Source organism: Chrysochloris asiatica, unplaced genomic scaffold, assembly GCF_000296735.1.
Source record: "Chrysochloris asiatica unplaced genomic scaffold, ChrAsi1.0 scaffold00003, whole genome shotgun sequence".
NCBI classification, from domain to species: Eukaryota; Metazoa; Chordata; class Mammalia; order Afrosoricida; family Chrysochloridae; genus Chrysochloris; species Chrysochloris asiatica.
Genome location: NW_006408521.1, coordinates 49,427,246 through 49,442,257, shown reverse-complemented (window position 1 = coordinate 49,442,257; position 15,012 = coordinate 49,427,246). Strand labels below are relative to the sequence as shown.

At 52.5% G+C, this 15,012-nt stretch overlaps 1 protein-coding gene across 1 annotated transcript in view; it reads right to left on the bottom strand.

The window, feature by feature from the left end:
- Positions 1–3,618: 3,618 nt before the first annotated feature.
- GRK5 (G protein-coupled receptor kinase 5) overlaps positions 3,619–15,012 on the bottom strand; it is a 262,097-nt gene continuing 250,703 nt past the window's right edge. The window contains exons 12-16 of the mRNA XM_006831403.1: positions 13,070–13,278; positions 10,209–10,346; positions 6,396–6,533; positions 5,544–5,675; positions 3,619–4,285 (exon numbers count right to left, since the gene is read on the bottom strand). Coding sequence (XP_006831466.1) covers positions 4,187–4,285; positions 5,544–5,675; positions 6,396–6,533; positions 10,209–10,346; positions 13,070–13,278 — 716 coding nt within the window. The 3' untranslated portion in view covers positions 3,619–4,186. The remainder of the gene's footprint in view (positions 4,286–5,543; positions 5,676–6,395; positions 6,534–10,208; positions 10,347–13,069; positions 13,279–15,012) is intronic.

Below are 15,012 nucleotides of genomic sequence, written 5' to 3'. Positions count from 1 at the left end.
GGAAGGAAAGCAATGTGATTCTCAGTAAGGAGTTTATTTCTTTAAAAAACAAAAAAACAAAAAACAAAAAACCAACAACAACAGTGGTTTGATCTAGATACAGCAGCACTGTGACATATTAGACGGAACAAACGTGGATTCAGAGCAGCAGAATACAAGCCATTATCTTCAGAAATGACCTCCAAAGTGGACCTACTTTCATTCACCAAGGTTAAAATCTCCCTGAAATCAAAAAGAAACCTTTGGATACTAGGATGACGATGATTTTTGCAATACCAATAGCCACTAAACTCTCCTAACTGAGAACGTTTGCTTTTGATCTAGTACAAAATGTCCTATCGACGGACTCAGGAAAGATCTCTAGATTTTTCTTTAGGAAAATGTCTTCCCTTCCGAAGGAGAGCTGGCTTTTCAAATGCTTTAAAACACTGTTCCCAGTACAGCCTTTGAAGTTAGACTAAGTAGACTCCCCCACACCTGTGCAGCTGTCTGATCTGCTACCCATCTGAGCTTCAAAAGCTGGGTGGGTGGGTTGGTAGAACAAGGTGAGGCTTCATCCTGGTGGTCTGTTGTCGTCTGAAGTAAGCCAACCCTTTCTGTATGTCACTTTGAAATACACAAAGACTTCACACCATCTCTCGTTCCAGAACAAAGAAGGTTGTCGTATCTCAGAGAGTTCAGGTTATGAAAGAGGAAGCCAACCCAGAGAGATTACCCTGGGAAAGGTACAAGTGTTCCTCTAGATACGCAAGCACACAAATAACCCAAGAAGAGAGCTGAAGGTCGCTCAGATGGCATTCCTCTTCATCTTGGCAGACTTCCGGTTGTCTAGGAAGTTGTGTTGCGTTGGCAAGTTCTGGAGTGCTAGGTTCAAGCAGGCTGTGGGGCTCCCAAAAAGTTCCCTGAAGCCGCCCTTCTGTCGGAGAATCAATCTGTGATCTGGGTCAATAGCTCATGTGAGAAAGGTGCTGGGACGCCAGAGCTGATGACCCTGCTTTCAGGGAGGAACAAGAGTGTGGAAGAAAAAGGGGGGAGCTTTAATGCTGGTACCAGGCTCTGTGGAGAGCTGTCCGACAAGGTGTGGACCTCCAGGCTTCTCTGGAGGGTTGGCCCTCAGGGTCAGCCGAAGCTGGCCCAGGCTTGCGGGCAGACAGTCCAGCTGTTCCTTTAAAGATGGTGTCCGCATGCAGTGTCCACACTGCTAAGTGTACACACACCAAGGACCACAATTGCTTTCTTCCACGTGGCCTACCTCCACTGCAGCTGCTCCTCCAAGGCTGTCGTTCCCATTCGCTGAGAGCAATGCATTTCAGAAAACAAGCAAACCCTTCCGTAGCGGCTAAAGATTTCACCATCTCAGCCACCATGCAAGTGAACAGCCCTGGTACTCTTAGGGTTTCAAAAGTGAAGTTCCCGGCCAAGAAGGATTTAGATGAGTTTATGTGTCTGATGTGGATGTCGTCCTCCGTGGATGGGGATTCTTAGTCCCTCTGCGAGGGTGGGGGTCTTAGGTCATGTGATGGCAGTGGAGACCATCCCTGTCCCACCAGGGACAGAACTTGTCTCCTGAAAGTGGAAGCAGAGACGCTTCTGCAAGACCGTGCGTCTCACCTCAAAGGCACTAGGTCAGCTAACGTCCGGTGAGGAAGATGTCACACTTGGAGAAGAAGATTCTCTGGGAAGAGCTCAAATGCATTAAGAACAGAGTTAAATCCATTCATCGTCCAAATTTGCCTTCTCCCAGAAAAGTAAATGTGTGGGGAAGTTGTTTTGTTTTTTAATTTACAAACATCATTTTTAAAAAGCAGCTGTAGAAAACTAAGCGGAGGTGAGTTCAGGGTGGGAAGGGGCGGGACTTGTGATGACGTCAGGGAAGGGTTGATTTTCCAGTCCCACTCTAGATGAGGAGCCTAAGGAATAGGAGGAGGGTTGAGAAAGCCAAGTGACTCTCTGGGGACACTCAGTCATGCTGAGACCTGCACTTGCTGCCGGTTGAGCCCTCGTGACTTAGAAATGCAGTCATGAGTCTTCGGTTCTTTTTCTGGCTCCTACGGGGCGCTCTGCTTAACATCCGTAAAGGTTGAGTGGCTGCTAATTGGGCAGAAAAGACCAACCTTCTTGGCAGGAAGGTGGGTGGCGACTTGGGCTGCTAATAGTCGCAGGGTATGACCCATCCTGAAAGGCAGGTCAGCAAAAGCTTAAAAGTCTTAGAATTCAGCCCAAAGAGAACGCTACACCCTTGGCAAAACTGTATGACTGTTAGCATTTCTCTTGTCTTCAGTCCCAAAAATGTTAGGGAAGCCGCTCCGCAGACCAAGAACCGGCCTTGAAGAAAATAATGCTACGGACTAAAGGGATCTTCAAGGAGCCCAACTGCATGGCCCCCCTAGCAGCAGGGGCAGAGGTTCCGTTAGTGAAAGTTCAGGGCACGAGCATGGAAATCGGGCCAAGAGGCTGGCATGCCGCTTACTCTGAACTCCCTCACAAAGTTCACACTTCAAAGCTGCCAGGGTCACCCAGAGATGTGTGTGCAGGGCCAGCCCTGGTAATGAATGGTTCTCACACTGGGGGGTATCTGCATCAGAAGGACTTGGTCAGCGATCAAAATATGCATGTTCCTGGGCCCTGCTCCTGAGATACTCACTCAGTGGACTTGGGAGGGAACCTGGGAATCTGCGTTTTAACAGGAGGTGCTGATGCAGGTCGTGAGAAACTCTGGTAGCTGCTGGGTACCAGAGACCAGGTCTGAGGCCAAACCAGACATCAGGGACTCAGTGGGCAGGGAAGCAGGGATGTTACCCACTCACCCTGTTAGCAGGGGAAGGTCAGCCAGTCCCTGGGGTGGGGCGTCCATGCTCTGAGGGTTCAAAGACCACTCCAGAGGCAAACCCCCTGGAGGACTGATTATGCCAGAGATGCTGAGCTGCCCACCGCCCCCAGCTCGCCTCTGCCCACCTCCCCCAGTGGTGTGAGCCTGTCTTGAAGACCTCTCATTGGGTGTCCCTTTGCCTGGAGAGGCACCCCATCCATGCCACCTTGGCCAGCTCATCTGTGGGGCTGTGGGCCCCAAGGAGCTTGTCAGGATCCCGAATACACCTCCCATATTTCTTCTGAAACCCCCTGACTTCAGGAAGAACCCGTGGATGGGCAACAAGGGAGTTGTTCAGGATGACTCTTGTTTCCTGATCTTTCCATGGGCTGTAAGGGTTTGGGACACTTGGGTTTCCATGACTAACTCTTACTATCCTTGTGCTCCCCTTAAAAATAAAACCCAAAATAAAAACAATCCCAAACACAAGCCTCTTAGAAACATACTGGCTTTAAAAGTTCAAAGGACGTGCTCTGAAGGAAAAAGGCCCAGAGACCAGTGGGCTGATGATGGTACCCAGCTCTGCACCATGATACCTCCCAAGAGCAAGGGGAGGCTGAGGCCGAGGCCACGAGGACTTGGTACGGCCACTCAAGCAACCCCAGGTGGCCCCCAGACCTGGCAGAGGGCGTCTAGCTGGGGTGCAGCCCCAGGTATGTCTTTGAACATCTGTTACAAAGTAAACAGAAGGGTGGCATTAAAGGTTCTAGAAATGGATGTAGGGAAATACAACCAATCCTTTAAAGGTAAAATGTGAATCATTTTCTACATTTAATAAAAACGGTTTCCCATTTGAGGCTCTGGAAGTCAAGACGCCATTTTTGTTTTGTTTTGTAAATTCCCCCCACCCTCACCCTATAATGTCTTAAAACACATGGCTTAACAGTGGCTGCACAGAAAATATACACCCTCAAAGTCTGACTTTCATTTAAATACAAATATACAAAATGTAAACTGAGACAATAGAGAAATTTACAAAACTTTTCTTTAAAAATAATAAAGACAAAATTCAGTTCTAGTTATGACACTATTAAAATGCGTGCAAGTTGTCATAGCCAATTGGATTTCTATTGCAATGTTCGACAACGACATCCAATCCACACTGGCTTGAGGGCCACCTCTGAAGACAGACCTGAGTGGGAATTTCTTTGAGAAACCTCGAGCCTCTACTTCGAGGGGGTGACCGCCTCCTTCCCCAGCTGCTGACCGGGGCTCCCCAACCACCTGGCCAGAGCGTAAGCGCCACTGCTCACCAGCTCCGCATCTGAGTGGAACGTTCTGCTGGCTCCACTGTGAACGTCAAAGCCAGAGCTGAAACTAGCTGCTTCCAGTGGAGTTGGAACTGACATGGTTTGAATTTATGTGATGGTTCAAACTGGCCTTGGAACTGGGCGCACTTTTGGAGTTGTTCTGATGCTGGGGAGAGAGAAGGAGAGTCAGTTCTTGGGGGGGCCACACCTCTGAGGGGGCTTAGAAAACGGGGCCTGGGGCAGAGAGCTTGATCTGCAAGTATAGGGTGGCTGAAATATTAGGACCCCAAGGCTGGATGGAGGCAGCCCCCTGTCACATCTATATGGACTACACCTTCAGGCCCAGAGATTGAATGTCTAGGTTGAATCCCACACCCAAATTTCTAGCTGAGTGACCCCTGGTTTTCATGTCTGGTAACTCCTGGTGGTGCAAACAGTGAAGCATTCAGCTATTAACTAAAGGTTGATGGTTCAAATACACCCAGAGGTAACTTGGAAAAAAGGCCTGGTGATCCAGTCCTGAAAACTCACAGCGACTGAGAAACCTATGGAGTGTAGGGGTCTGGACCTAACTCCCTCAGGCAGTTTGCTGGGGGGTGAGAGTCCAGGGCAGGTCTAGTGGGGGAGGAGAATTTGAGGCAAGCAACCCCCAGATGTTGGGTCCGACCACTGAGAGCCAGTGTTTCTGAAGGGCCAGGCCCAGAGGGGTTGCTGTGTGGTGACCTTGAGTATGCTTTTGGGGGGCAGTAGTCTCTTACCCCTTGACTTGAGGCACCCCTTGACCCCATGGGCCCTTAGCCTAGGGACAAACATCTTTACCCAATGAACAAAGTCTCCTTTGGCTGTCAGCTGGAGGCCACGTGCCAAATTAATGGGAACCCTGCCCCACGGGCCATGAGGTTCTGTGGGGATTACTTTCCCATTGCTCCTGCAAAGCTTTACAACTTGGGGTGATTTGGGGAGATATTTGGCAATATTTGAGGGCATTCTCGATGGTCACAAACATGGGGTGGGGGCTGGAGATGCCACTGGCATCGAGTGGGTAGGGCCAGGGATGCTGCTTAACACCCACAATGCCAGTTAGAGTCCCTCCGCCACACAAGGCATTAACTGGCCCAAAATGTCAGCAGTGCTGAGGGTGAGAAGCTCTGATGGGGGTACACTTTACCCCCACTATTTTAGAGGGAGAAATAGAATTAGTTTGTTTCCATTGGGTAGCCCTCCACCCTCTCTGCTGGCAAGCTTGTCAACTGTATTTCGGCCAAAGGGCATTTGAGGAGGTGCTGGCTTGAGCCTTTGGTGGCAGGTTTGGGGGCTGCCCCAGTCTGCACTCCAAGCCCACAAATGTGTCAAACCCAGCGGTTCTGGTCACCACCACAGGTTTTTCCTGCTTTAGGTGGAAATGCCTGGGCCGGGGGTCTCACCTGGCGCTTGAAGATCCTCTGGAGTAACCCTTTCTTTGGGGGCTCTGGAGGGTGGCTTCTGTTCAGGTCTGGTGAGAGGGTACCGTTAGGTCCAAACACATTCAGCTCCTTGAAACATTCGGTCTCTATCATCTGAAGAAGCAGAGTCCAAATACAGAGGCCTCAGCTGACACCCTCACCTGAGCCTCCATTTTATAGGGTTAATGCGCTGGACTGAAAGTTGGTTTGAACCATAAGGTTGGTGGTTCAAGCTCACCAGCTGCTCCTAGAAACCCTATACAGGGCCACTATGAATTGGTACTGACTTGATGGCACTTCACAACAACAAGACCTGGGCTACCTTGGGGACTTGTGCCTCCTCTAGCCCACGGCCTCTCACTTGAAGAGAAAACAGAAACCCTTCTGTGCTGAGATCACCTTCCTGCCACCACCTGACCCACACCTGATCCACACACTCCTTAACCCACCTCCCCCAATCCATACTCCGTAGCCCACAGCCCACCTAGACCACTTCCCACCTGATCTATACCCCACCTACTTCACACTTCCTTAATTCACACACCTGTCCTAACCTACAGCCCACCTGGTCCACACAACCCCCTAACCCACCCCTCTCTATCCTCCTTCCCTCCCCCTCGTCAGGACCTCAGGTTACAGCCAATTCCATCCCAAATGAGCTCCAACTGCCCATCTCATGGGACCCCATACACACAGATTCCAGTCATCTACAGGGATCACATCTCCCTCCCACTCCCGCTCAACCCCCTCCAGCTCTGACCCCACACCACAGGCCGTCCCGGCCTTGCCCACCCACCACCACCTTGTAGTCCCTGAGCTGACTGTCCGGCCCACCTCGTTTTGCCACGGGATGGACACGGAGCCCGTGGAGAACTTGGAGTAGAAGTCGTCGTCTGTGTGGTCCAGATTGACGCCCTTCACAGTGGAGAACTGCTCGATGTCTAGCACGTCCTTACAGTACACGGCGCGGGGCTGTGGTTGGGACACAGGCGGAGGGTTGGGTCACACAGGTGTCCCAGGCCAGGCCTCCCAGACGATGGAGCAGAGGGGACACTGTTGGCTCGAGGTGCTCTCCTCCTGAGAACCTGAGCTGCCTCTTGCAGGTCACCAAAGGCACCCCCAACTGAGAGGCAACAAGAACCCTAGGTGTCTGGACTCCCTGCCCAATGCTGGTTCTTTTCTGCCACCTAGTAGTCGTGGTCTGGTCTTGAAGGCCCTGCCTGTCCTCTCTCAGAGGCCCCACACAGTGGCCAGTCCATGGAATGATTTTGGAAACATTGCCCCTTCCTGATGTGATGGGCTTTGATGTTGTGGTGTGACCCAATGCCTAGGCTGTCTTCCTTATGGGAGCGGATGGTCAGATCTTTCTCCCATGAACTGCTGGGTGGTGGGTTCAAACTGCCAGTCATTCTGTCAGGGGAGCGCTTAACTACTGTGTCAGTACAGCTCCTCAGATGGCCTTTAGGGGAACAATATCTGATGGGAGTGGGGGCCCCCGGAGGTACCAAGAAATATGAGCTTAAAAAGGGTGTTCTGTCTTCCTGTTCAGGAGCGGGGGCTGTTCTTGTGGGCAAGTGGGGTCAATGATGGACACCCCAGGAGGTACTCAGGCCCCTCTTGGGACAACCACACACCTGGTCTGGAACCCTGCTCTGGGGTTTAGGAATTTGGGGATAGTCACACAGTTTCCTCACGTGCAGAATGGGGATAATAAAAGCAACCTGTCTTTCATGGCTGGGCGCTACAGCCAGGAGCAGCTATCATTAGGACAGTATCCTTGACCTCATGTGTCCATCCCAGCATGCACAGAACCTGCTGTCTGCCGGGGCTCACAGAAATGAATCAACCAGGCCTTGCCCTCTGGGGGTTCATGATCCTAGGGGTTGAGGGAGCCAGGGGTCTAATAATGGGGCCTCCACAGAGGAGATGATCCAGGGTGGAGACCACCTCGTTCACTGTTCCCCAGTCATTGGTCCAGGGCCCAGCACGTTGAAGGTCAGAACGTGACAATAGGAGCCCAGGATATCAGGCTGTGGAAGATTCCAGCTCTGCTCTTGGCTGAATGCTTGGGATTGGGGGCGCTCTCCAGTTCTGCCTTCTGGGGCCCAAGACCCCATGCACAGTGGCTCCAACTGTGACCAGCCAAGCAGGAAAAGGGTTGACTTTTAGGTGCCATCAGTAGAAAATGCAAATGCTGGGGCCCCTGACCCACAAGGTATCCGATTTCAAGCCTCTACAGCATCGAATCACAGAGTGGGGAGCTGCTGAGCAGGGCCCATGTGACCGCACATACCACACAGCCACACACGTAGAGGCGTATTCTTTTTTTTTTTTTTAAAGCCAAGTAATTATGTATTTTTAAAATCCATAATGGTTAAGATTTTGTCTAACACTCCAAAATTCACCATTTCATGGCTACTGGTGGTTAAGTTTTCTTGTGGCCTACACTTATTTTGGTTTAAAAGTGTCCACGGGAATGAGAAATATGAATAGTAAACAGAATTTGTGGCTGAGGAACATGGTAACAATCCTCAGGTGGTGTGGGAACAGCTCTGGCCCGGCTCCTGGGGGACACCTGGGGAGGCAGTGGAATGAAAGGGGTACCGGTGGGATAACAGGGTGGGTTGTGGTGGGGCAAACCCTCCAGCTCACAAGAGCTGGAAGAAGGGTCCAGGGGCCACGGGGGGCGCTCTGGAGCTGGGAAAAGGAGTTTGGAGTCTTATCACACTGAACCCGATACTGAGAGGTTCTCTTCCTCCCGACACCCTGGGGGTGTGCAGGGCGACCCCTGAGGTGGCTGGCTGTCCAGGTTTGAGTCTAAGACAGGCCAGGCCAGTTGGCCACCTTGTTTATTAGCATGGTCTGTTCCCCTTCACACGTTGCTCCCCAGCTCTGTCCCTGGCCATCTCCTCATGGTGCCTCCGCTGACACCTCCAGTCTCCCCCCCCATCCCCCCCAGGGCCTCCCATTTGCTACATCTCTCCTGCTCAGACTGTAAATTTCATGAAGGAAACAACCGTATGTTTTGTTCACCATGGGGTCCCCTAGTGTCCGGCACAGGGCCTGAAGCATGCTGGGAGGTGAAGAGATACTTCCTGTGTGACTCATCTGATCCTGTTACCACCAGAGCAAGAGGCAGCCAGGGGATGGCAGACTGGGTTCAAGAATGTCGTCCCAGCCTCAGCTTGGGTGCCCACCTCACCAATGTTCCAGGGCATTGGCCCAGTTACACCAGGAAGGCATCGAAACCACCTCATGAGGTCACTCTGTAAGGTTTCCTGGGATGCTGCCTAATGGTCATTCCCATAGCCCTCCTACAGAAACAAACAAAACCAACTCCTAGCTGGTGGCATTTCCTATGATAGCAGTTCTCAGCCCTGCTGCCCTTTAAAAATCCCCATGCCCATGCCTGCCCCACGCCAGTTACATTAGCATCTCTGGAGCCTGGCCGGCGTTGGCAGTTCTGAACACTCCCCAGACAATTCCCGAGAACAGAGGCTGTGATCCACATTCCATGTGAAGTTGACATCTAGGTTAAATTGACAGCATGCCAAGACTTTCCATATTTCCACCAGCCCCTTTCTTCCCCAGAAAACATTCTCTGGTGGTCCCTCCTGCCCCCTCACCAATACTGATACCAGACAGATTGGATGGAGTCAGTGGTGTGATTGTATGGACACTGCTCAGCACTCCGTCAGACCTGGGTTCGAGACGTCCTGTCCTGCCCCAGATGACCAGGGAGTTCACCCACAGGGGGCACCCGAGGTCCAAGTATCTATCTATGGCTCCTGGTTCTGAGGAAGGGGTATGCCCATTGCTGCGGTGTAAACTCTCCCAGACCATGTTTGCTCTCATGACTACCACAAACCCAGTGCAGCCCCCTGCTCCTAGTTGTGGACCGAACTCTCTGTCTGTGGGAACAAAGGCACAAGCTGACTGACAACTTGAATTTGCACAGTGCAGTCCTGGGGGCACAAAACCTGACAAGGACTCTCGCAGATGGTTCGTCCTGGTCTGGCTTCTCTGAACTTTAAGGATCACTTAGGGAATTGTCAGTGGTAACTGGGACTTAACTGGACTTCCACCTTCCACGATGACTTGGGGACACTGGCCGGGGGTAGATCTGACTCTGGTGGGAGCTGGGGCCTCATTATGTTCCTCACTGTCCCTGCTGTGCCCAGAGCCCAGGACACACAGCGGGTGCTCAGTGTCCACTGATTAGACTAATAGTCTGAATACCATGTGACAATCAGTTCTCATTTCACCCTTACGGTTCCAGGACGGTGGGGAGAGCAAGTGTCACCAGCCCCATTGCACAGGAGAGGAAACTAAGGTCTAGAGGGGAAAGGTTTACCCAGGTTCCCCAGGCTGGACAGGCATCCAAGTCTGTAGGTGACCAGTGTGCAGCCCTAGCCACCCCTCCCGCACTGACCCACACTGTCTAATGTGAGGGCCACTTTGGATGCCCAGCAGGGACCATCAGGAGGTGGGGAGCCCCAAGGACATGTTGGTCCCCATGCCACACCCCCTTGTATTAATTGATGAATGGAGGGACAATCCTGGGGTGGTGCCAGGGGTACTTTGCATCCACAGAACCAGCTCCTGGCATGGCTTAGGACAGTGATGGAGCTGGCAGAAGCTACTCACATCTGGAACGAAGGGAGGGTCCAACATCCCGGCTTCTAAGCGCTTGAAATTCATGTTCCTGAAGAAGGCGTGTCTCTTGACCTCCGCAGCCCCTTCCTCCTGGCAGCCCAGTCTCTGCTTTGCGTCCTTGGTAAGCAGCTACGACAGAGAGAGGCGAGAGGCCGGTCGGCTTTTCCTTCCTCGGGAGGCTACAGGTTGGGGTGGTCTGAGATGCATGGGACTATGTCCCCTTCACATGTCTCTGTCCCCAAGCCTTCCCAGCCACCCCCCACTGCAGTGTCTGCACCGCTCCCCCTGGGCCAGCTACCCCTGCCTGACCTGGCTCAAGTCTCCCAGCATCCCGGGAGCAGGCTGGACATCACAGTGGGCACCCATCCTTGTTTATGGGATGTGTGGACAGAAAAATGTTCGCTGCTACAGGGAAGCAACGGAGGCTGGAGCTGGGGCGGTCCAACTCTTACTCACTCACTCAATTGGCAACGACCCTTGTACACCAGAACTGACTGGTAAAGGAGGCCTGGGAGCACACAGGTTAAGTGCTGGGTTCGAATCACCCAGAGCGTGAGCAAGCCTTGGCGAGCTGCTCCAGCCTAGGAAATCCTATGGGACAGTCCTACAAAAGCAGTTTTAATGGCACCCAACTACAAATTTACTGGTAGAAACCACTGTGCAGATAGATGGGGGGCTGCCCACCCCCCCCTGGATGCTGGAGTCATTCAGGGGCCTAATTTTATCAGAGCGACCCACTCGGCACCACGGGACCAAAGGGACTCAAGCTGCCCAGCGTCACTGGAAGGGGAATCTGAGTCTTGTAAGACAGACGCCCGGAAGTGGGAGGCGGAGCGACTGTTGTGGGTGGAACCAGCCGACTCAGGAGCACAGCAAAGGGCCTGCATGTTTGAGTTTCCCCGAAGGATGAGGGTGTAGGGGTCCGTCCGTGTGGAGGGGGCAGTAGAACAGAGATGGGGCAACCCGAAGGCCTGGTCAGAAAGCAGTGGGTTGGTGGTGGTCCGGGTAGGGAGGGACTGTCTGCATCAGAATCCAGAGGCAGGGAGGTGAATGGGAGGAAGAGGCTTGGTACCCAGGAGGGATGGGACGAAGGAGGATGGAGGCAGAGGTAGCAGATGATGGGGGTGGGACAGCCAGGTGACCACGGGGCTCAGGCATGGGCCCCAGGGGACAGGGCAGTGATGAGTGTGATTTTCCAAACCCCAGGGGCAGAGAGGAGGGTCTTCGGCTGCCAAGATGAAGGGAGGGGCAAGACTGGGGGCAGGAGACTGGTTTGCTTGTTTGTTGTTTGTGGAGCTGCCCCCTCCAAATCAGCCTAGAGCCTGGGAACCAGCCCCGTGGCCCTGGGCCTCCTTTATACAAGACATCTGTCCTGAGCTGCCACTGGAAGAAGGGAGGGGCAGGAGGCCTGGGCACAGAGGAGGCCCAAGACCAGCATTCCAAGACCCCAGGGTCAACTGTAAGACAGAAGGCAGAGCAGAGCTGGAGGCCTCCAGCAATTGGGCACAAACAACTTCCATGGGTGAAATGTGACTCGGACTTTTGCTTGAGACTTTGCACCGTGGGCCCAGGAGTGCCTGGGGCAGCCTTCCCTAGTGGCCACCAGGGGGCGGCAGAGGGCCAGCAGCGCCGGGTTCTGGCGGTACTAGGGGTTCTTGGTACCAAAGCTGGAGTCAAGTGGATAGGGTTGGGGTCACCCTCTCAGCTTCCCTGTGCGCTCAGACCTACTTCTCTTTGTCCCTGTCCTGGCCCCCACCCCTTTGTTTTTCACAAACCTCCAGACCCCACCTTCTCCTTTAGCTGACCTCTGCTGCCTGGTTCCCCTTGGGCCACAGTTTGGGTTCTGTTGTGAGGCACCCCTCCTCCGCACACCCACCAAGTCACATCTGTGCTTCCTTTTCTGTAGGGAGGGGTCAGATGGTGAATGTGGCCCCAAGTCCTTTGTGAGACTGAAGCTGGGAAGGAAGTGGCCTGGCAGAGCCCTGGCTGTAAGAAAGGGGCATGTGGAAGGGAGCACACAGGATGCAGTGTGCTAAGCAAGATGCTCCCTGAGCCCTAGCAATGCATCCTGGGGTTTTCTGGAAGCAGAAGCTTTGCTACTTCTTGTTGAATTGAGACAAGTGGGAGGAAGAGAGCCCCACCCCAGGTTCAGCCTGCCCCCCATCTACTCCCCATCTGCTGCTCCAGGTGTAGCCTGTGGCTCGAAGGTCCTTCCTGTCTGTCTGTGGCCAAGGTGGGCAGCAGCTGTCTGTGAGGGGCCTCAGCACAGCTGTGCAGGGCACCAGGCAGGAATGGGGAGTGGTCCTCTTCCACAATGTCAGCCCCCGTGGGTGGGGTGATGGCTGTGGTCCAGGGGTGATCCCCATCCCAGCTCCCACATTCTAGATGGTTCTGTCACTACCTGGACGCTGGTGTCCCAAGCCCGTAGTCCTTGCCCCTGGCCGGGTCAAACCTTCTGACCCAGTCACGCCACTATTCAGCACTCATGTTACAGAACACGTGGATGTATGATGTTCAGAGATTGCCACTGGCAGCCCCAGACCCCAAGTCAGAGCTTTGGGATCTAGAGATGGAGGGACCGGAGGCCAGAGGTCAAGGACTGGCATCTTGGGGACCTGCTTGGATCGCCTCTTCTCTCCCTACCCTGACTCCCCAACTTTTTCCCTTGGTGCACAGGCCCTCCCTGCTTCCCAGCCCTGTCTCAGCTTTCTTCTGGAAGCCCTGGATAACCACCCTGTCACAGCCACCAACATAGGCCCCTCTGGCTTGGGGGCTCAGCATCTACCCAAAGCATGCCCTGACCCCGATTCTTGGCTGGACACCTAGCCCCTGGGTCAGGCCTCCAGACTCACCATCTTACAGATGGACTTGGCTTCCTCTGAGAACTTGTGGGAGTAAGCCTCCTCGGTCTCCAGGACCCGGCGGTCCACCTCCTCTCGCTTCACCTTCTCCTTGCGGCCGCGGAAGGGTGACTGACCCTCGATCATCTCATAGATGAGGCAGCCCAGACCCCAGTAGTCCGGGCTCAGGCCGTACCTCTGGTTGTTGAGGACCTCAGGAGCTGAGAAAGAACAGGGGAGAGCGAGAGGTGAGAAACAGCTGAAGGCTGGGTGGAGCCTGGGCCCCTGACAGGAAATACCACCTCCTCCAGGGAGCCTGCCCTGCTTGCTCCCCTCTGTGGCCCAGGATGACGGTGACTGCGGCTTCAGAGCCCTGTTCCCAGGACATGAGCTGTCTTATCCACACTGTGTCCCCAATAACATCTTAGGATAGTCCCGGCACACAGTAGGTGCTACATACATATCTGTTTCAGCAAATGAAGGGGTGTTCCCCTAACTAAAGCAGATAACTTTAAATGTACCTGGAATTCAAACTCTAAATATGGACTCCCACCCTACTCCCCGGACTCCTGGTGCGGAACTGTGGGATCAGCACTGGACTTTGAACCACAAAGTCAGCAGTTCAAACCCACCAGCTGCTCCTCGGAAACCCTATACACAGTTGGAACCAACCCGATAGCACTCAACAATAACACTCCACTTCCCACTATAGTAAAATTAATGATAGCGCCATCTCAACAGTATAAAAAAAATGTAAGTTCCCTTCTTCAGGCAGGCCACGGATATCTGGAGCAAGGCAATGGCTTGAGCTGGTCTGCCTACAACCAAGGCAGAGAGACACCCAACCACTGTGTACAGAGGGGTGGATGCAAACACAGGTAGATGCATATACATTGTTCTGATAAGTACCTACAGGTGGTGGTGGTGGTGGTGTGCCATGGAGTCAGTTCCAACTCATAGGGAACTGACTCATAGGGAACAGGGTTTTTGAGGAGCAGCTGGTGAGCTTGAACCATTGACCTTGCTGCTGAAACCAACTTTGCAGTCCACGCATTAGCCTGTGGACTGATTAGCGGCACACCAGGACTCTCTTTCTCTCTCTCTCTTTCTCTCTCTATGTTGTTGTTTAATGCCATGGAGTCAGTTTCGACTCATAGCAACCCAGTATAGGGGTTCCCTGTATGGGTAGACATCATTTTCTTGCGCTTTGCTTTATCATACTTTGCAGATACTGCATTTTTTGCCAATTGAAGGTGTGTGGCAACCTTACATTGAGCAAGTCTATTGGCATCATTTTGCCAACAGCATGAGCTCACTTCGTGTCTCTGTGTTACATTTTGGTAATTCTCATAATGTTTCTTACTTTTCCATAATGCTATTGCATACTTGTCATGAGCCACACAATCAAAAGCCTTTGCGTAGTCAATAAAGCACAGGTAAACATCTTTCTGATGTTCTCTTTTTTCAGCCAAGATCCATCAGCAATGATCTCCCTCGTTCCACGGCCTCTTCTGAATCCAGCTTGAATCTCTGGAAGTTCTCTGTCAATGTATGCTTGTAGTCATTTCTGTATTACCTTTAGTAAAACTTTACTCACATGGTATATCCAAGAGATTGTCAGAAGATTTCCACATTCCGTTAGGTCACCTCTCTTTGGAATGGGCACAAATACAGATCTCTCCCAATCAGCCGGCCAGATAGTTGTCTTCCAAATTTCTTGGTATAGATGAGTGAGAGTGCCTCCCGAGCTGCCTTACTTTCTTGAAAGATTTCAATTTTTATTTCATCAGTTCCTGGTTCTTTCCCAATTCCTTCAATGCACCTTGGACTTCTACCTTCAGTATCATTGGCTCTTGATCATATGCTACCTCTTGAAATGGTTGAACATCACCATTTCCTTTTGGTAGAGTGACTCTGTGTATTTCTTCCATCTTCTTTTGATGCTTTCTGCATCA